Genomic DNA, 19636 nt, shown 5'->3' with positions numbered 1-19636 from the left:
CCTCAGGGCTTGGGGTGGCTCTCTCTGGGGAACCAGCCTGCTCCATGGAGCCACGGACAATTAATCCAGCCAGGAGGGAAAGCTCAGCTCTGCTGGAGGGACACACATCTCAGTGGAGGCAGGACACTGGTCCCAGGGGTTGTGGTTCCTGCCTGTCAATGCTTTGGCCACTGGAGTTTGGTGGTCTGTGGCCATGGTGCCAGCAGAGGTGACTTAGCAGTGACCACCCTGTGGGAAGTTGCAGCCCCCTGCTCTTGGCTGTGAGCTGCCAGCCCCACTTCTCTCATCCCGAGGATGAGAGGCAGAACCTGTCTCTCTCCTCCTCTCAGGTGAAATGGCAGCAATTCAGTGAAGCCTGTGCAGGGAGGAGCTGCTGTGCTTTGTGCTGCTGTTGCAGGGATGCTGGTGCCACCAGCTGGTGACAGTCACCTTCCTCCCAGCAGCAGTGGTGGCCAGCCCAGGTGCCAGCAGCGATGCTCTGGCTGGGAGCCTGTTACTGCTCTGGCTGCTGGCACCTTGCAAGTGGGATATTGTCCCAGTACATTGCTGTATATTGTCCCCAGGCTGCTTGTCAGATAGGAGCTGATGTCTTTTCAAGAGCTGTTTCTTGTCACCTGGGGACTGATATATTTTGAAGAGTTGTTTCTGGCTCTTCCTCTCCCTGTAGCCACCAGACCCAGCTGCACATTAAATCCATCCAGTCCATCCCTTTGGCACTGGTGCCATCTGCCATTTCACCTCCTTCCTGGGAAATCTGGGATGGGGCTGGGCTTTGTGCCAGCACTACCTTGGCCTCCTCCTGGGACCAGCACATCCTGGACCAGATAAGGGGCACTTTGCTTCCTCTCATGCCAATACAAAGATAAAAGGTTTTTCTGAGCCATTGAGTGGTGGAGCTTTCCCCAGTGGCCATCTTGTTCCTGCAAGCTCTAAGGAGAAACCCCTCAAACATCCAGTGAAATCTGGGCATGCTGCAGGAATGGCAGCTCCACGGGAGCTGCAGTGATGTGTCTGTGTTGCTAAGCTCTACACAAATGGGCTCTGTCTGCTCCTCTTCCACCCTGGTTGCGAAAGGGAGAGGTCTTGAGTTCAAACCTCAGCTTTGTATCCCTGGATCATGCTATCCCAGCAATCAAAGCAGTGAATTGAAGCAAAAATTGAAGCAGGGTTCACTCAGCCCTGTACAAAGCAAGAATTTCCTGCTGAGCCTGGCTTGAGGCACCTCCAGCAGCTGCTGCTGGGTGTGAATCAGCTGGAGCCTCCCTGCATCTGGGCTGGTCCAGGGCAGGGGCATTGGGATGTGGTGAGCCAGCCAAGCTCAGCAGCTCATCCCTGACTGCCCTGGTTTTGGACACGAGGCATCTCCTAAAATCCTTCCCTTCTCTGTGCTGAGCCCAAGGTGGCCTAGCCCCCATGGCAGGGGGATCCAAGGGGTGGAAGGGAACAGAGCCAGCTGCTCAGGCACGGTGCTGTAGGGAGATGCTTTGAAAGGTGGGGTGAAAGCATAACCATAGAAGCATAACCTCTCGGAGCCAGGAGGGGACAGAGTCCCAAATAAAAGCTTATGCTGCCCCCAGGCACATTGAACCAAAAGCCTTGTGTCCCCTATCCCCAGCTGGAGCCCCAGGGAGAGGAGAGGGGAGTGTCTCCCCAGCCCCTGCGGTGAAGGCTCATCTGCCACAGGGTGGTTATTATTAGCCCAGCCTTGACCCCGCAGCTATGCTGGGTACCGGCAGCTGAAACTGTGACTCACTGTCCCCCTGCGTCACCCCCTGCGTCACCCACCCTGCCCCTCACCTTGCTGCTGGCACCTTGCCGCCCGGGGAGCACCAAGGAAGAGTCTGGGGGAACGGGGGGGGTCCCGGGGGGCGAGTGTTGCTGGACAGGTGTGGGGGATAAGGCTGGGATAAGAAGGAGGCACGGAGGCTGCAGCTGCGCCTGTTTTTCCCCTCTGCAGCTGGACGATGTAATCTTTGAATGCCCCATTTCCACTTAATCTGAAGGCGCGGTCCCGGCCCCTTGGGAAGGGGGGGAAATCTCCTCCCACGCAGGAGTGGGCAGCCGCTCCCCTTGGCAAACACGGCACAAGGAGCGCTCCCAGCCCTCCGTGGGGAGCGGCGCTGAGGGGCTCCCGAGCCGCGGGACACTCCCGCTCCAGGGCGGTGTCCCTGCTCCCATCCCAAGGGCTTGGAAGGGGTGCGAGAGATGGGGAAATGTCAGCGTGGGGTGGCCCCAGAGCTGAAAAGGCTTTCGTGCCCCTGGTGCTGGGTGGGACCATTCACCTGAACGCTGGGATTTGGGTTAGTTTGGGTGTGATGTTCCGCAGCGCTTCCCTGCCCGCGGGGCAGGGCTGGCTGCACCCGAACCAGTCGGGCACGGGCTCATGCCTGGCTCCGGGGGCCTGGTGGGCACACGGCATCCACAAGGAGTTGGGTCTTGGTGGGGCGAGTGGTTCCAGGACGACTTGCCTGGCTGCCCCCATAGCGGCAGCAAAGACTGAGCCCTGCCGATCCATCCTGGAACATTACCCCAGTACCTCCTCTGCCTCAGTTTCCCCTTTCACATGACTGTCCTGTGCCCTGATTCCTCGCAGGTGCCTCGGGGGTCCTGCAGGACGGTTCCCAGCGGATTTGGGACCAGCGGGTGACTTGGGATGCTCAGATGTCCCCTCTGCCCGCGGGGTCTGGCCGGGCCGGCAGAGCCGGTGCAGGAATGCGGGGCTGGGAGGGTCCGGCTGCAGGACAGGCGGTCCCTGCTGCGGGGGCACTGGGGGCAGTTCGTCCTCCCGGCAGTGGGACGGGGTGAGCTGAGCAGGACAGCACATCCAGCACCACCAGGACGACGCCATGGAGCTGCTGTGGGTGCTGCTGGCACTGGCTGGGACGGGCGCAGCCGAGGACCTGGGTGACTCCCTGGGGGACAGGGCAGAGGGGGACAGGGGCCTGGAGGGGCTGCGAGGCGTTTGTGCCAGGGAGGAGTTTATGGGGCTGGGCATGGCTGGGGGGTCCCCACCAGTGCTGTCCCCCTCGTGCTGGCACCTTGTGACAGCCCCGTGTGCCAACACTGGTGTGGATGCGGGGTCGGGCACTTGCTGAGCAGTGCAGGACGGGGGGGTCCCCTCGCTCACTGCCCACTCCCCCAGCCCGGCTGCCCTACGTGCCCCACGTGCCCCCCATGGCGCTGCTGGGCAAGGTCACTGCCACCACCTTCGCGCTGGAGAGGCCCCGCTGCGTCTTCGACGGCCACGCCGATGCCTCCGACGCCGTATGGCTGGCGGTGGCCTTTGCCAACGGTGAGCACTCGCTGGTCCAGCACGTCCCCCTGTGGCAGTGGAAATGGGGGACCCTCACCCTCCATCTGTGCCGTGCAGCATCAGCCGCCTTCAGAAACCCCCAGTCCCGGGCTGACGTGCCCCCGTACAAGCAGCTGCCCACTGCCCGCTCCTACATGACGCTGGAGACGGCGGCGGCCGCGTATTCCTGCTCGGCACCGAGCCCGCCCGTCCTGCGGGTCGGGAGTGACACGGCGTGCAGGGACCAGGACAGACAGGACCCCTGCAATGGGCCCCTGCCCTCCCCGGGACCCTACAGGTAAGGCCAGAAACCTCAAATCCCAGCTGGGGTGACTCGCCGCCCCGGTACCAGCCCCGTTCCCATGGCAGGGTGAAGTTCCTGCTGATGGGCTGCCGCGGCCCCAAAGCGGAGACGCGGTGGTCCGAGCCCATCCTCCTGCGCACAGGTACTCGTGGCACTGCCACCGCCCCGCGGGTCCCCTGCCCCTGCCTGGTTGGGGTGCTGGCACGTGGCACAGCATCAGCCCTGTGCCATCACCCCAAAACCCGCGGGAAGAAGTGATCCCCGATCCCACACCCACCCCATATCCCTCGTCCCGCCTCCTTCCAGCCGTCAGCCCGAGCACCATCGAGCCTGTGCCCGCTCGCCGTGGCAGTGCCGTGGTGGTCATCGCCTCCATCCTGGCCAGCCTGGGGGCTGTGCTGGCCACCACCGTGCTCGGAGCCCTGGGGTACGGGGGGCTACGGGGAAAGGGGGGCAGTGTCCGCAGGGGCCTCAGGAGAACACCCCAAATTGGCAACCCCATCAGCAAAGAAATCTTTTTTAACATTGAAAGAGTATTTTTATTTCTAAATTGGGGGTTTGCCGTAGTTTGCAAGAGCAAGGGCTCCTTGGGGGTGGCTGGTGCAGAGCCCCACAGACCCCTCTTGATGCCTCTGCTTCTGTCTCCCTGCAGTGCCAAGGTGTGGGGCTCCCTGTGCCACCAGGGCTTGGGGACCCACGCCTTCATCCGCCGATCCTACCGGACCCACCACATCCCCCCGGCCCTGCCCCAGCCCCTGCCCCCCGGCTGTGGGTGTAGCCCCCCAGGGCTGTGCTGCCCTGCCCCCCAATCCCCTGCTCCGTGTCAGAGAATCATGGAACAGTTTGGGTTGGACGGGACCATAAAGGGACCACCTCGTTTCAACCCCCCTGCCACAGGCAGGGACACCTTCCAAGAGACATGAACTGTCCTGTCAAGTAAAGTCTGATTTTCCATCTGCAGCCGTCTCCTCCTGGTCTTTGGCCATGCAGGGTGGGACTGGGAAGGTGGGGGACCTCAAAAACCACCTGGGGCCCTGGTATGATGGCACTTGGTGTCGGTGTGGGGGGCACTTGCTGCCAGTGGTGGGGTCTGTGGGGCGCATCACCACGGGATATCCCCTTCTGCCCGGGTGAAGCTGTCACCCGCCCATGCCACAAACGCAGCGGTTCTCAGCACGCCTCGCCGGCGGGCGCTCAAACATAACAAAAGCTCCCGGGGAAACGAGCCCAACCTGTTTGCCGCGGGGCTGCGGCCGCTGCAGGAATGTGGGCGGTTGGGTGACCACAGGCGGGTCCCAGGGGACGCGGAGCCCCGGCAGCCGCACTCCCGCCCTCGGCACGAAGGCACCCGCACCATGCTCCCGCTGCTCCTCCTGCTCCTGCCCGCGGCCCACGGCACAGGTGAGTCCAGCGACGCCATCGGGATGGGCTCGGCACTCCCCTCGGCACTGCGGGGATCCCCCGCGCACAGGCACCAGGACCCCGCCGAGCCTGGAGGTGTAGGGCAGCTGATGCCCCCCCTATTCTGGATCCTGTTCTGGGTGTCACCTCTAGTCTCTGGTGTCACTGATACTGGTTGACTGGCACAGTGTGGGGTCCCCACTGGAGTCCACCAGGACTCCCCTGAACCTGGAGGTGTAGGGCAGCTGATGCCCCCCCATTCTGGGTGCCACCTCAAGTGTCCCTGGTGTCACCCACCCTAGTCCTCTGGTCAGGGAGTCCTGCACGGGTGTTCCCCCCCGCGGCTGGGAGCATGGAGTGGTTTTGCTTCTTCTTTTAATGAAACACTGGGGGTGGCAGGGGAGCAGAGGCCGCCCTGCTGAGATCCCGGGGTTCAGCTGCCTCCTGCCCCTGTCCCCACTCTGATCCCCGGCACCGCGGCCGCCGGTCGGAGCCTCCGTTCCGGGGCTGCAGCGGGGGATCCGCACCCTCCACCGCACCCCCTTGGCTTCCCACCGCAGTCCGGCTGGAGTTTATGCCAACCCTGACCAAGGTGCCCCCGCTGGAGGGGATGACGACCGCCTCCACCTTCGTGCTGAACCAGCCCCGCTGCGTCTTCGAAAACTACAGCAACGCCGTCATCTGGCTGGTGGTGGCTCTGGACAAGGGTAGGTGGGAGCAGCCCAGGGCAGGGGGCGTGCGGGGGTCCCTGTACCCCCCACCAAGTCCCTCCTCATCCCCATCCCCTTCCCTGCAGACAGATTGAGCTTCAACAACAGCGCGGGGCCGGGGACTCCCGAGACCGCATTCCAGAACTTCCCTCACTCCCGTGCCTACATGACCCTCAATGCCACCCCGGACAGCTACCCCTGCCCCAAACCCTCCGGGGACATCGCGGTGCTGCGCGTGGGCAGCGAGACGAGCTGCGCCCAGGATGAGACGAGGCCCACGTGCAATGGGCCCCTGCCCGGCCCCGGGCCGTACTGGTGAGCCTGCTCGTGGGACCTGCCCCCCTCAAGGGCTGCCAGCAGCCCCCCGGCTCACGGGGCCGTGGCCAACCTCCCTTCTCATCTTAGCGTGAAGTTCCTTGCCCTGGAGGGCTCTGTGCCCGTGGCTGAGACATACTGGTCGGCGCCAATCATGCTGAGGACAGGTACCGGTGCTCGTCCTGCCCCCACACCCAGCCCAGAGCCGTCCGGAGGGATGTGGGGTGCCCCTGGGCGTGTGGGGTGGTCCCAGGGGGCTGAATGCTGAGCAGCAGTGATTTGGGATGAGGGGTCCTGTGAGCAGCTGGGGAAACTGAGGTAGGGCTCTGCCGCGGGTGTCACTCGTGTACGTGTGATGGCACACTGGGATGGCACACACGAACGCACCGTCACCCATCCGGACCCCTGAGCCACTCCGGGGTGTGTATTCCTGCATCCTGCTCCCTCTCCTCCTGCTCTCTCCCCAGCCAAGTCACAAAACAGCATCTCCACGACGGGCAGCGGGCACAGCGCCGGCATGATCGCCATCACCACCATCCTCTCCATCCTCTTCGCCATCCTCCTGGCCGCACTGGTGGCCATGCTCTTCCTCTGCGGGTGAGTGCCACCGCCTGGGCGTGCTGGGCACGCGGGACCGGCGTCAGAGGGTGACGCCGTCATCCCCTGGTCCCCACCCTCATCCCTCACCCCGCCTTCCCTCCCCAGCTCGGACTCCTGCGGCGGCAGCAGCACCTTCAGCAAGCCGGAGTCGGTGACGGTGCGGCGGTACAACACCCACCACGTCTATGACCAGCCGGCCGCCCGGCTCTGAGCCCCCGCCGCCCCCCGGCACCGCCGCCCCTCCCGCGCGCCCCCCGTGCGGGGTAAATGCGACCCGCACCGCTCCATCCCTGCGGGCGACACGAGCCCGCCGCCGCGGGGACACGGCCGGAGCCGCCACCCGGGACGGGGGCGGTGGAGCGGGACATTAAAGGCTTTTCCGCATGCTTTATGCCCGGCCTGTGCCGCCTGTTTGTGACCCCTCGATGCCCCCCGCAGCCCCCCGGGAAGCCCCATGGTCCCCTGACCCCGCTGGGAGCCCCAGCGCTGGCTGGGAGAGAGCTGCTGCGCGGGGCAGGCTGCGCCCGGGGATGCTCGGCAGCGGGAGCCGTTGTCGCATCCAGCTGGGCATCGGTGCCCGCTTCGGATGGGGAGAAGTGCCCTGGGTGCAGGGCAGCGGGGGGAGCCTGACCCCCCCCCAGCCCTGATGCTGGGGTGAGGGGCACTGAAATGCCCCGTGAGGTGGGGGTGGTGGCTGTGGGGGGTGTTTCCCCAACCCCTTTTATCCTACAATGATCTCTCCCTGTCCAAGCCCAGAGGAGGGGCTCCCACACCCCGAAGTGACCCAATCCATCCCGGCTACAGCTCAGGTTCCTCTGAGAGCCATGAGACCCCAAGAGGGGACCCCGGGGTGTCTGATCCTGCACCGGCGGGTGTCCCCGATCCCGATCTGGGGGATGTGGGGGCTGATCCTGCATCGGGAGCTGTCCCCGATCCCGATCTGGGGGATGTCGGGCTGATCCTGCACCAGGGGCTGTCCCTGATCCCGATCTGGGGGATGTGGGGGCTGATCCTGCACCAGGAGCTGTCCCTGATCCCGATCTGGCGGATGTGGGGGCTGATCCTGCACCAGGGGCTGTCCCTGATCCCGATCTGGGGGATGTGGGGGCTGATCCTGCACCAGGAGCTGTCCCTGATCCCCATCTGGGGGATGTCGGGCTGATCCTGCGCTGGTGAGGAGTGGGCTGGGGCGGCGAGGGGACTGGAAGGGACTGGATCCATCATTCCTGATCCTACAGCGGGGCGTGGGTCTCTGATGCTGATCTCAGGGCTGCGGGTGCCCTGATCCTGCGGCGCGGGCAGGACGAGGCCCCGCTGGTGCTGGAGACAATCCCGGTGTGGGTGGAGCCGGGGCAGGTGTGTGTGTACCTATAGACATCGTACACAAATATTAAAAGCCCCGTTTTTCCCCGCAGGTGCCACGCCAAGGGCAGCATCACGTTGACACGGCAGCCCGGTCACAACGCCCTTACGGGGTGTCCTTGTGCCGCCTGGGGGGGGTGTTAGCGACCTGCCCCCCCACTGCCGGAGCCGCCTCCGTGGAGCCCGGCCAAGGGAAATCAAGCAAATCCAGCGATTAACTCCTGCCGAGATCAGCGTGGGAGCACAGGGGGGATGGTTCCATCCGGCAAACGCGGGTCCTCTCCGCCTACACCCCGTGCCCCGAAATAAAACAACTGCTTCACCTGCAAAGGGGGGGGTTGTCGCCTGCCACGCGTGCGTTGCTGGACATGTGGCCCCGAGCGCCTGTGGGGCCGGAGCTGGCACGTGGAGAGGCTCGTGGGAGGACAGGACTGCACCCTGTCCCCTTGCTGTCCCCCTGTGCGGGGGAGGCAGAGGGGCAGCGCTGTCGGAGCAGAGCAGTGTGTTCCCAGCGTGTCCCTGCAGTGTCCCCATAGCGTCCCCGCGGTGAAAATGCCAAGGACCATCTCAGGTGGCCAGCACGGCCCTGAGGCCAGCTTTGGGTGCCGGCCGAGTCCCCGAGCCCAGGTGGGTCTCGCCATGGGGGGGGTTCCCCGACCCTCTGCTGGCATTTAGGGCACCAAGCACCCAGAAATGGCACCTGTCCTCGGTGCGCTGCGGCCGGGAGGCGCAGTACTTTAAAAACAAAAGAAAAAATAGGTTAAAAAACAATCAAACGGCGGAGGTTTGGGGTGCAGAGCAGCGCGGCCGATGCTGCAGCCCCCAGGAGGGGTCCGCTGTGGGATTGGTCCAATCCAACAGGCGGGCGCCGGGCTGGGCAGGCTGGGGCTGTACTGCCCTGGAGCCGCGGGCGGTGCCCGGGACTGAGGGGGACAGAGGGACCGAGAGGGATCGAGGGGACAGAGGGACAGAGGGGACAGAGGGACCGAGGGGACAGAGCGGGGGGACCCTGCGGGACCCCGGCAGCGCGGGGAGCCCGGCCCCGCCCACCCGCGCAGGCCACACCCCCTGGCCGACAGCCGACAGGATCACCCAATGGGCGCCGCGGATGTGCCTCAGGCCACGCCTCTTTCCCCGCCCCCGCGCGCTGATTGGCGGCCGCCGGCGCCGGCCCGCACATGGGCGCTGCGCTCGGGGCCGCGGGTTCGAGGCCGCGCTCGGCGCCGTTTGGCTCCGCTCGGCTCCGCTCGGCTCCGCTCCGCTGCCCGCCCGCCATGGCCCGGCGCAGCGCCCTCTCCATCCGCATCGTGGAGGGCAGGAACCTGCCCGCCAAGGACATGTGAGTGTCCCCGCGGGGGCCGGGAGGGATTCGGGGCGGGGGCATCCCGAGGGACTCGCCGCTTTCCCAGGGGTGCTGCGGGGTGTCCCCCCAACAGGTCCCTGATGGGGACACCACCCTCGGGGTGGCCTTGGAGCCTCCTCCCTGCTCTGGGGGCTTGCCCAACATGGTTTGGGCGCCCCCCGCCATGCATGTGGTTTAGGAGCTTTAGGATCCGGTGGATTTAGGATCCCGTTTTGGGGTGTCACCCCTTGGGGTGTTCCCTCCAGGATGGCTTTGGTGTCGCCCTGCACTGAGGATTCCCCCCAGGGTGGCTTGAGGGTCCCTCCTCAGCCGTGTGTTTACTTTGGGGGTTCCCTTCAGGGTAGATTTGGGGTACCCCTCCAGCAGTGCATCTACTTCGGAGGTTCCCCATAGGGTGGCTTTGGAATCCCCCTTGCTTTGGGGTTTCCTCCAGGACGGCTTTGCTGTTCCCTTGCTTTGGGCGTTCCCCCAGTGCGGCTTTGGGATCCCCCTTGCTCTGGGGGTTCCCGTCAGGACATTTTTGTGTGCCCCCAGCAGTTCTTAGCGCTTTGGGGGCTCCCTCAGCAGTGCTGTGATGTGGGGACACCCCCCGGGATGGGGTTGAGGTTTCCTCCCGTGCTGTGGGATGCCCCCAGCAGTGTTTTGGGTACCCCAAGCAGCGCTCCCACTTTGGGGGCTGCCTCTGTGGTGCCGCGGGGCAGGGCTGTCCCCACCACAGAGGGACCCTCGCAGGGACCCCCGGGCGCGCAGCAGGACCCGCTACATCCGTCCCCAAAGGAGCAGGGGCTGCCCCAGTGCTGTGTCCCCAGTCCTCGCTCCGTTCCCATCCCCGGCTCCATCCCACCTGGCTGAGGTCCGGGGAGCAGCCCTTGGCTCGGGATTTCCCTCCCAGAAAACCCCGGCGTTCTCCTCATCGCTCAGATCCTTGTGGGGCGGGATGTGGGGACAGCGCCGGGGTGGCCCCAGCCGCCACCAAGGCAGCGGGAAGCTGCTGAGGAGCGCTCGGCAGCCGGAAAACCAGCAAAAATCCCTGCAGCCGTCATGGAAAAAGAGGATAAACAAGGAAAGAAACATGACTTTTTTTTTTTTTTTTTTTTTTTTTTTAAATCCCGTGTGTCAGGGCCTGATTTTTAAATCCCTTGGCACAACTCCCCGCCGGAGCTTGACCCAGCACGGGCAGGCTCTGGGTTTTGGGAGAGCCGGAAAGCCACAGCGCCTGGAGCGGAGCTTTCCGGACCGGTGGCTTTGGGACGTGGCGCTGGGCTGGGACGGCGGGGAGGGAAACCCGAGCGCGACCTTGGCCGTGGCTGGCCCCGGCCCCTTCCCCGCTGCACAGCGCCCCGGGGATCCGGTTCCCTGCCCTGGCACCAATTTGGAATCGCTGGTTTCCTCCGGGGAATTCCCTCTGCGGGGTGTCCCCGCTGCATGGGCAGCTCAGACCCTGCTGCCAACAGCCAGGGGTGATGGAGCACCCCCAAATCCCCGTGGGGACCCCACAGGATTTGGCTCAGGGAGTTACGGGAGCCCCCCAGCTGAGGCTGCCAAATCTTCCCCTCGTCTTGATCCCAGGAAAGCAATGGAAAGGATCTGGCAGATTTTTTTTAAATGGTTTTTAATCTTTAAATGTACTTTATTTAGTATTGATTTTTTTTAATCTGATATTTAATTTCTTTTATTTGAATTTCTGTTTTATTATTTATTTATTTTATTGGATTATTTTAATGTTAGGATAATAAATAACGCCAATAATTTTTAATCTTTAATTTATCCTAATCTATTCTATTTTTATTTCAGTATTTTCACTTTTTATTTCATTATTTATTTTTAAGTTACTTTTTCTTTAATTTTTGCCCTTTTCCTTGTTTTTCACTTATTTATTATTAATTTCTTCACTTATTATTCCTTGCTTTATTTTATTATTTTATTTTCTCCTTTTATTTTTTCTTTTATTTTTAATTAGATTTTTATTTTTTCACTCAATTTTTCTTTTATTTCTCATTTTTAGTTATATTTTAAATTCTACTTTAATTTCCCTTGATTTTTTTTTTTAAATTCTATTTTTCTTTTATTTTTTTAATTCTATTTTCCTTCAATTTATCATTCTAATTTTTTTTTCTTTCCTTTTTAGTTCCATTTTTAATTTAAATTTTTATTTATTTATTCTCACCACCTCCCAGGGCAGAGCAGCACTGCTGCCTACACCAGTTAATTTTTAATTCCATCCCTCCGCGGCTCTGCTGCCGGGGTGGCTCTGGGTTCCTTCCCCCTTCTCCCAGTCCCGCCTGGGCTCATTTCCTCTTTCTAAAGCCCTTCCCCTTTCCAGCTCCTTCCCTGCACCCACCGTGGGTGCCCAAGCCAGCCCCGCACCGCGCCCGCAGCGCCACAAATCCCTTGGCGACATCCCGGGACAGGGATGCTGCGCGGGCGGTGTCACCCGGCGCCCGCCTCTGGAGCGGGGATTTCTCCTCACGCAAGGGCTGCGTGGCAGCTCGGGCACCTCCCGCAGCCGCCGAGGGCGGATTCTGCCCATCGCGTGTTTGAATCCCTGGAAAACGCCATGCCTGGGTGGCTTCCCGGCGCTCTGTGTCCAGGAGACGCGGCTGTGCTGGGTGTCCCCACGCTGGGGACAAGGGTTTGCCGCTGCCACCGCAGGCAGCCGCGCGTTGCCGGGCGCAGCTGGAGCGGGCAGCTGTTCCCTTTCCGCCTGCCCGCTCCCGGCATCCGCGATGGTTTGCACAAGGCAGGGAATGTCAGCAATGGGCTCCGCTAAATGGCACTTCACTCCTTAAAAATCCTCTCCGCAGGGCGGGGATGGAGCGGGAGCAGCGGCCGAGAGCAGCTCTTGGCAACCTGCGGCATTCCAGCCCCGCGGGGCCGGAGGGATGGAAGTGCCTGGAGCAGGGATGTTGTTGTGGTACCCGGCATGCACAGCCCGGAGAAATCCCTGCTGCCGTGCTTAGCGGGGCAGGGAGCGCCCCAAACCCTTTCAGTCCCCTCCAGCTCCTTCTGAATCCCCCAAAACCCCTTTCAATCCCCTCCAACTCCTTTTGATTTTCCCCAAAACATTTTCAACCCCTCCATCCTCTTTTGAATCCCCCAAACCCTTTCAATCCCCTCCAACTCCTTTTGATTTCCCCCAAATCCCTTTCAGTCCTCTCCAATCTCTTTTGAATCCCCCCAACCCCTTTCAACCCCTTAAAACCCTTTCAATCCCCTCCCACCCCTTTTGATTCCTGCCAAACCCCTTTCAGTCCCCCTCAAAACCCTTTCAGTTCCATCCAACCCCTTTTGATTCCCCCAAACCACCTTCTGATTCCCCCAAGAACCCTTTCAATCCTCCTCAAAACCATTTTAGTCCCCTCCAACCCTTTTTGAATCCCCCCAAAACCCTTTCAGTCCCCTCCAACCCCTTCAGTCCCTCCGAAAACCATCTGGATTCCCCCAAATTCTTTCAGTAGTCCCCAGAACCCTTTCAATCCCCCAGCAGCTGCCTCTCAGCCTCCCTGGATTTGGGATGTGGACATCACTCAATGCCTGGGGTCCCCCAACCTGTGCACCCTCCTTTTCCCCAGGACACTCGTGGCTGCCTGACAGTGCCACTGGGGTTGGTGTTAATGAGTTCTCCATGCTCCAAGCTGCTCCACGCCAGTGGGACGGGAGCCACAACCTTTCCATGACCTTGGCCACCCCCCAGGTCCTGGCTCCTCTGTCCCTGCTCACCCCTGACCCTGTTTCTGATGAAGCAGGGCAATAAGCTGTAAAACCGTGATTATTTTTTGGCAAGGGTGACTCGTGTTGTCCCCAGGGAGGAAGCATGGTCAAAGCATGGTGGTGGCTGCCCTTCACACCCTCTGCATCCCTGGGGGTGTCCCTAGGGCTGTGCCTATCCCTGTGGGAGTGCTGGGGGTCTGGGGACACCCTGGGGCTGGAGGAGGCTGCTGTGGCCTCACTCCCAGTGTGTGAAATTGGGCTGCAGGTGCCTGAAGCTGTTTCGGGGAAAGGGTGGGGTTTGTTTGCTCCTTGCCTTCCTGTGTGGAAGAGGAAAAGCCACTTCTGGCAGCCACAGCGGCCGGACACGGTCAGGGAGGGGTGTCCCCGGTCTGGAAGCCAAGCTGGGGTCACCCTGTGCTGGCAGCTGTGGCCAAGACGCCCCGTGGAAGTCTTTGGCAGCCCCTGTTCCCTCAGGGCTTTGTCTCTACAAGGTCTCTGTTCTGTGGGGGCTGTCAGGGCTGAAGGCTTTGCTCACCCATGGCCATGAGACTCCTGTGGGTTGGGTGGTGGCCAGGCTGTGGCTGGTGGCACTGACAGAGCTGTCACTTGTCCTTCTAGCATGGGGAGCAGTGACCCGTACTGCATCGTGAAGATCGATGATGAGGCCATCATCAGGTGGGTGCCCCAGGTCCCTGGCTGGTCCCTAAAACTGCTGGAGCCCCAAACCTTGCTCCTGGCAGGTGTCTCCATCTGCTGCAGGCACACTGTTGTTATGATTATTGTTAAGATCATTATTAATTGTTATTTATCATTCATTATTGTTCCCTACTTTGGGCTGAGATGCTCCTGCAGACACAGAAGTGTCTAACAGCTCATGGCCCCCTTCCCCTCTACCCCACCCCTGGGTCTTGCCAGCCCAGAGCCACAAGACAGGACAAGGACAGGGACAGAGACTCATCCCTGCCCCAGCTGAGGGTTTCAAACTCTGGGTGCTGCCCCCAGCCATGTGTCCCCAAAAGCTGGGAAGGCCCCAGGGCTGGGGAGTACCCCTGAAAGGGAGCCCTGTCCCCCCTGTGACCAGTGCCACCTGCCCCACAGGACTGCCACGGTGTGGAAGACGCTGTCCCCGTTCTGGGGGGAGGAATATGAGGTGCAGCTCCAGCCCGGTTTCCACAGCATCTCCATCTACGTCATGGACGAGGATGCCCTCAGGTGTGGTGGGGACTCTGTTGGTGGCTTTGGCTCCCTGCATGCTCAGCCAGGTGCTGACACCAGAGAATCCACAGCTGGCCATGCTGCCTTGGGCTTTGGGACACAGATGGGTGAAGTTATCTCCCAAGGATATTGTCCAGCTGGCAGCAGAGGGTGGCTGATGTGCTCCATGGGCACAGACACACCATGGTGGCCCCTGTCCAGGATCCCCCAAAGTGGGGGCTGTCCTACCTGGGCACCAATCCCATGCCGTGTCCTATTCCCCATTTTTGTTTTCCAGCCGTGATGACATCATTGGGAAGGTCTGCATCACCCGGGACATGCTGGCAGAGCACCCCAAGGGTAGGGGAAAGCGTGGCTGGGGGTTCCAGGAGGGACCCATCTCCCACCCCTTGGACAAGCCGGTCCTGAGGGGTTCCCCCATGACCCCTTCATGGGGACCCCCCCTTTTCCCACAGGATACAGTGGCTGGATGAGCCTCAGCGAGGTGGACCCTGATGAGGAGGTGCAGGGGGAGATCCACCTGCGGGTGGAGGTCCTGGGCAGCCAGGGCAGCCGGCGGCTGCGCTGCTCCGTGCTGGAGGCCAGGTGAGAGGGGACACGAGGGTGACAGGGGCTGTGTGTGCAACTGGGACATGGGTGCTGAGTCTGAGCTGCGCCATGACTCAGTTTCCCTGGTGTATCCAGTCCTTTGGATGAAGAGCACCCTCCTCATCACCCAGATGGGGGTGCTGGGTCAGGGCCTACCTCATCTGCAGGTCTTTGGGACATGTATCTTGAAATTCTCTGAGAGCAGAGTGGGTGCCATGGGTGCCTGTAGGTATTTTGGGAGGTTGCTGGTAAATTCCCCCTCTTCTCGGCAGGGATTTGGCCAGGAAGGACCGGAATGGTGCCTCCGACCCCTTTGTCCGCCTGCGCTACAACGGGAAGACACAGGAGAGCACCGTGAGTGTGGCTTCAGCCATCCCCAGCCTGCCAGGGGTGCAGGTGGAATCAATCCACAGGGAAACCCGGAGCCATCCCTGTCCCCCAGCATCCCCAGCTTGGTGTCCCTGAGGGATAGACCCACCCAGCAAGAGGGACAAAGCTGTTGCCTTTGCAGGTGGTCAAGAAATCCTGTTACCCTCGCTGGAACGAGACCTTCGAGTTCGAGCTGGCCGAGCCCGCTGAGGAGAAGCTCTGCGTGGAGGTGTGGGACTGGGACCTCGTCGGCAGGAACGACTTCCTGGGCAAGGTGAGCCCCAAACCCTCTCGGTGCTGCCGGGGTCCTGCCCAGCTGCACACCCAGCATCTCCTGCCTTCCCCTCCCAGGTGGTGTTCAGCGTCCAGGGGCTGGAAGCAGCTGGGCAGGAGGAGGGGTGGTTCAGGCTGTGGCCAGACAAGTCCAAGCCGACAGAGGACGAGTGAGTTTTGGCACAGGGTGTTGGGGTGTGCTGGCGGTGGTCCCAGTGCCCTTAGGGGCATTTGGAAGGGGAGTTTTCCTGGGAAGCATCATCACTTTGGAGGGGTAGCCTGGGGTGTCAGGCCACATTCTGCTTGGTGAAGTATCCATCCCTCCATCCATCCATCCATCCATCCATCCATCCATCCATCCATCCATCCATCCATCCCATCCATCCATCCATCATCCACCATCCATCCATCCATCCATCATCCATCCATCCATCCATCCATCCATCCATCCCATCCATCCATCCATCATCCATCCATCATCCATCCATCCATCCCATCATCCATCATCCATCCATCCATCCATCCATCCATCCATCCATCCATCCATCATCCATCCATCCATCCATCCATCATCCATCCATCCATCCATCCACCCATCATCCACCCATCCATCCATCCTTCATCCATCCATCCATCCATCCATCCATCCATCCATCCATCCATCCATCCATCCCATCCATCCATCCATCCATCCATCCATCCTTCATCCATCCATCCATCCATCCATCCATCCATCCATCCTCATCCATCCATCCATCCATCCATCCATCCATCATCCATCCATCCATCCATCCATCATCCATCCATCCATCCATCATCCATCCATCCATCCATCCACCCATCCATCCATCCTTCATCCATCCATCCATCCATCCATCCATCCATCCATCCATCCATCATCCATCCATCCATCCATCCATCCATCCATCCATCATCCATCCACCCACCCTCCCTGTGCTCCTGCAGGCGCCGAGGCAGCCTGGGCTCGCTGCAGCTGCAGGTGAAGCTTCGGGACGAGACGGTGCTTCCCTCCCACTGCTACCAGCCCCTGGTGCAGCTCCTGTGCCAGGAGGTGAAGTTGGGGCGCCAGGTGAGGGGTCCATGCCCAGCCCTGCTGGAGCACCCACATTTCCCAGCTCTGTGCCGTGGTGTCTGCCTGCCTCGGGCTGTCACGTTATGGTGCCTCTTCCCTCCAGGATGGCCAAGTGCACCTGGTCACCCTCCTGGATGAAACCACCACGGCCGAGTGCCGGCAGGAGGTCGCCATCAACTTGGTCAAACTCTTCCTGGGCCAGGGGCTGGTCAAGGAGTACCTGGACCTGCTCTTTGAGCTGGAGCTGGCCAAGCCCTGTAAGGCTGGAATGGGGAGTGGACCTGAAGGCTTCCTTATCCTCTCCTGGGGCTGCAAAACCTCCAGGGCCTTTTCTGGGGATTTTTTTGGGAGTGATGGTTGAGGCTTAGCCATCACACTGTGGAATCTGTTGGGCTCATCCCAGCAGTTCATGGGCTGAGGTTGGTGGAGGAACAGGTGGAAATCCCCATGACCCCCATGGAAATGGCCAGGGGGGCAGGGCACAGCCTGGGAATGACCCCCAGGACTGCAGCTGCCCAGGGGTGACCAGTGGCCATCCCCCAGGCCATGGCCATCCCCCAGGCCATGGACCCTCTCCTGTTTTGCAGGTGAGCCCAACACTCTATTCCGGAGCAACTCGCTGGCCTCGAAGTCGATGGAGTCCTTCCTCAAGGTGCCACATCACCCAAAACCTGCTCTTCCCAGGTCATCGTGGCCCTGGGCTGTTCCCAGGGGAAGCACTGGGAGGGCTGCTGTGCTTGTGCCTTCCCCCGGGGCGGGGAGGCTGGAGAAGATCCACTGGGTGACCCTGGGGGTGCTGGGTGCCAAATCTGTGGCCCATCCTCGTCCCCTGTGTGGTCCCTCGGCAGGTGACAGGGATGCCATACCTGCACTTTGTCCTGGGCCCCACCATCACCCGCGTGTTCGAGGAGAAGAAATACGTGGAGCTGGACCCCGGCAAGGTGGAGATCAAAGACGTCGGGTAAGGGGCTCGTGGGGTGGGAGGGCAGGGCTGGCCCCAGCGCTGGGGGTGACAGTGACGGTGCCTGCAGGTGCTCGGGGCTGCACCGGGTGCAGACGGAGGGCGAGGTGATCGAGCAGGGCCGACAGCACCTCCAGTCCTACCTGGGCGAGCTCCTGGACGCCATCGTCAGGTCGGCCCCGGCGTGTCCGCCCCTGATCCGCGCCGCGTTCCGCCAGCTCTTCCAGCGCGTCGGGGAGCGCTTCCCGCAGCACCAGGTCGGGCTGTGGCGGGGGACGGTGTGGGGCCAAACAGGGACATCCCCAGGGGACAGCGCTCTCTGGGTGTGGTCAGTGGGGTCCCCTCTTGGGCAAGCAGCAGCCCCGGCCACCGGCGCATCGCTGTTTGTGGGGTTGTCCCACGCTGGGAGAGACCCTCACGTGTGTTCCCCACCCCCTCGGTGGTCCCAGCACGCCAAATTTGTGGCTGTCACCAGCTTCCTGTGCCTGCGCTTCTTCTCGCCGGCCGTGATGACCCCCAAGCTGTTCCAGCTGCGCGCCGCGCACGCGGACGCGCGGACCAGCCGCACGCTGCTGCTGCTGGCCAAGGTGCGACAGGGGACACCGGGGCGCGGCTTTGGGGTGCCCGGCTGGTTCTTTAGGGTGCCAGCCGGCTCTCCTGGGGGTGACGCTGCCACCGCCGGGGTCCCCAGGCCATCCAGCTGGTCGGGAACATGGAGCCGGCGGCCGGGCGCGCCAAGGAGACGTGGCTGTCGCCGCTGCTGCCCGTCCTGCAGCAGGGCACGGCCCGCATGAGGGACTTCATCACCCGCCTGGTGGGCACGGAGGAGGGCGAGGGTGAGGGGCGGCCGCTGGGGCCCCCGCCGGCCGTGGTGAAGGAGGGGCTGCTCCTTGTGCACAAGACACGGGGCAAGGGGCCGCTGCTCGCTGCTGCCGCCGGCAAGAAACTCCATTTCTGCCTCACCGGGGAGTCCCTGAGCTTCGGCAAGAGCCCCGGTGCGGAGGTACGGGCGTGCTGGGGGGGGCGGGGGGGCGGCAGCGGGGTGGCGCTGACCCCCTCTGTGTGCGCGTGTCCCTTCCATCAGCGTATCGGTGCCATCGCCCTGGGCGACATCCTGGCGGCCGAGAAGGTGGAGGAGAAGAGCTTCGGCAGCTCCCACGTCATGCAGGTGGTCTACATGGCCACGGGCGGGCAGCAGGAGACGGCCTACCTGCAGTGCAAGGTGCGGCGGGGACAGCGCGGGCGGTGGCGCAGCCCGGGGTCCCTCTGACCGTCCCCAACCCCGCAGTGTGTCAACGAGCTGAACCAGTGGCTCTCAGCCCTGCGCAAGGCGTGCGGCAACAACCCCCGCGTGCTCCGCTCCTACCACCCCGGCGTCTTCCGCGGCGACAAGTGGAGCTGCTGCCACCAGCGCGACAGGACAGGTACGGGGAGGTGGCCGCGGAGCCCCGCGGGGGTGCTGGGGTGTCCCCCCCCCCCCCCCCGTACGGTGACCCTGCTGCCCCGCAGGGCTGGGATGCGACCGGACCCGGCACGGCGTCACGCTGCAGGACTGGAGTGACCCGCTGGACCCCACGGTGGAGGCTCAGCGGCTCTTCCAGCACCTCCAGGGCCTCCGGGGCACCCTCAGGTGAGCCCCTGCCCCCGGGACCCCCGCCCCGCCCCTGCAGCCCCTTCTGCCCCTGCCAAGGGCCGTTCCTCTCCTCCCCCTCTCCCCAGGGACAAGTACTGGGAGCTGCTGGAGCCGGAGGAGGCCCAGAACGGCCGCCGGGGTGAAGGTAGGTTGGGGTGCGGGGTTTTGGGGTGCTACTGCGGGTGTTCTGCTTGGCAGAGCAGAATGTGGTGCTTTGGGGGTGACGCCGGGGGAGCCGTGGGGTCTCACTGTCGCCGCCCTGTCCCGCAGACGCTGCCCTGCCCGAGGGGCTGAGCCGGCTCTTGGCGGTGCTGGGGGACCTGGAGCGCTGTCACCGCCGGGCGCAGCCCCCGGCCCCGGCCCCGGCCCTGCTGCAGCTGCAGACGTGAGGGGGCCCCGGGGAGCGCGGCCCCGGCAATAAAGGCACTTTGTACCCTGCGGCCCTG

General features: G+C 62.5%; 3 protein-coding genes and 1 long non-coding RNA gene across 7 annotated transcripts; 3 read left to right on the top strand and 1 right to left on the bottom strand.

Annotated features, from left to right (window-relative positions):
• The first annotated feature begins 2846 nt into the window (after positions 1-2846).
• Positions 2847-4730, top strand: LOC128798299 (uroplakin-3b-like). The gene is made up of 7 exons (XM_053961643.1): positions 2847-2904; positions 3143-3292; positions 3371-3590; positions 3662-3738; positions 3903-4023; positions 4249-4364; positions 4558-4730. The coding sequence occupies exons 1-7, from the start codon at positions 2847-2849 to the stop codon at positions 4728-4730; spliced, it is 915 nt and encodes a 304-aa protein (XP_053817618.1).
• Positions 4731-4902: 172 nt separating this feature from the next.
• Positions 4903-7013, top strand: LOC128797924 (uroplakin-3b-like protein 1). Its single transcript, XM_053960884.1, has 6 exons — positions 4903-4997; positions 5558-5704; positions 5794-6022; positions 6113-6189; positions 6490-6619; positions 6728-7013. The coding sequence occupies exons 1-6, from the start codon at positions 4952-4954 to the stop codon at positions 6831-6833; spliced, it is 735 nt and encodes a 244-aa protein (XP_053816859.1). The 5' UTR covers positions 4903-4951; the 3' UTR covers positions 6834-7013.
• Positions 7014-9209: 2196 nt separating this feature from the next.
• LOC128797918 (ras GTPase-activating protein 4-like) lies at positions 9210-19628 on the top strand. Of its 4 annotated transcripts, XM_053960870.1 has the most exons (20): positions 9210-9323; positions 13677-13733; positions 14157-14270; positions 14551-14612; positions 14729-14858; positions 15134-15215; positions 15373-15504; positions 15582-15673; positions 16470-16593; positions 16700-16853; positions 17184-17248; positions 17445-17557; positions 17628-17814; positions 18007-18144; positions 18249-18560; positions 18642-18779; positions 18846-18981; positions 19067-19187; positions 19277-19335; positions 19461-19628. In XM_053960870.1, the coding sequence occupies exons 1-20, from the start codon at positions 9259-9261 to the stop codon at positions 19577-19579; spliced, it is 2400 nt and encodes a 799-aa protein (XP_053816845.1). In that variant the 5' UTR covers positions 9210-9258; the 3' UTR covers positions 19580-19628. The 4 variants fall into 4 exon arrangements, with proteins under 4 accessions (XP_053816845.1, XP_053816844.1, XP_053816843.1 ...); XM_053960869.1 differs by having other exon boundaries at positions 18249-18779; XM_053960868.1 differs by having other exon boundaries at positions 17628-18144.
• On the bottom strand, positions 13724-17791 carry LOC128797928 (uncharacterized). Its single transcript, XR_008434282.1, has 3 exons — positions 17701-17791; positions 15018-15187; positions 13724-13822 (listed from the first exon to the last, which is right to left on the bottom strand). It is a non-coding gene; the product is annotated as an uncharacterized LOC128797928 (long non-coding RNA).
• Positions 19629-19636: the final 8 nt, after the last annotated feature.

This window comes from Vidua chalybeata, chromosome 20 (assembly GCF_026979565.1).
Source record: "Vidua chalybeata isolate OUT-0048 chromosome 20, bVidCha1 merged haplotype, whole genome shotgun sequence".
NCBI lineage: Eukaryota > Metazoa > Chordata > Aves > Passeriformes > Viduidae > Vidua > Vidua chalybeata.
Note: the sequence above shows the minus strand (reverse complement) of the source record. Positions and strands in the feature narration are given on the sequence as shown.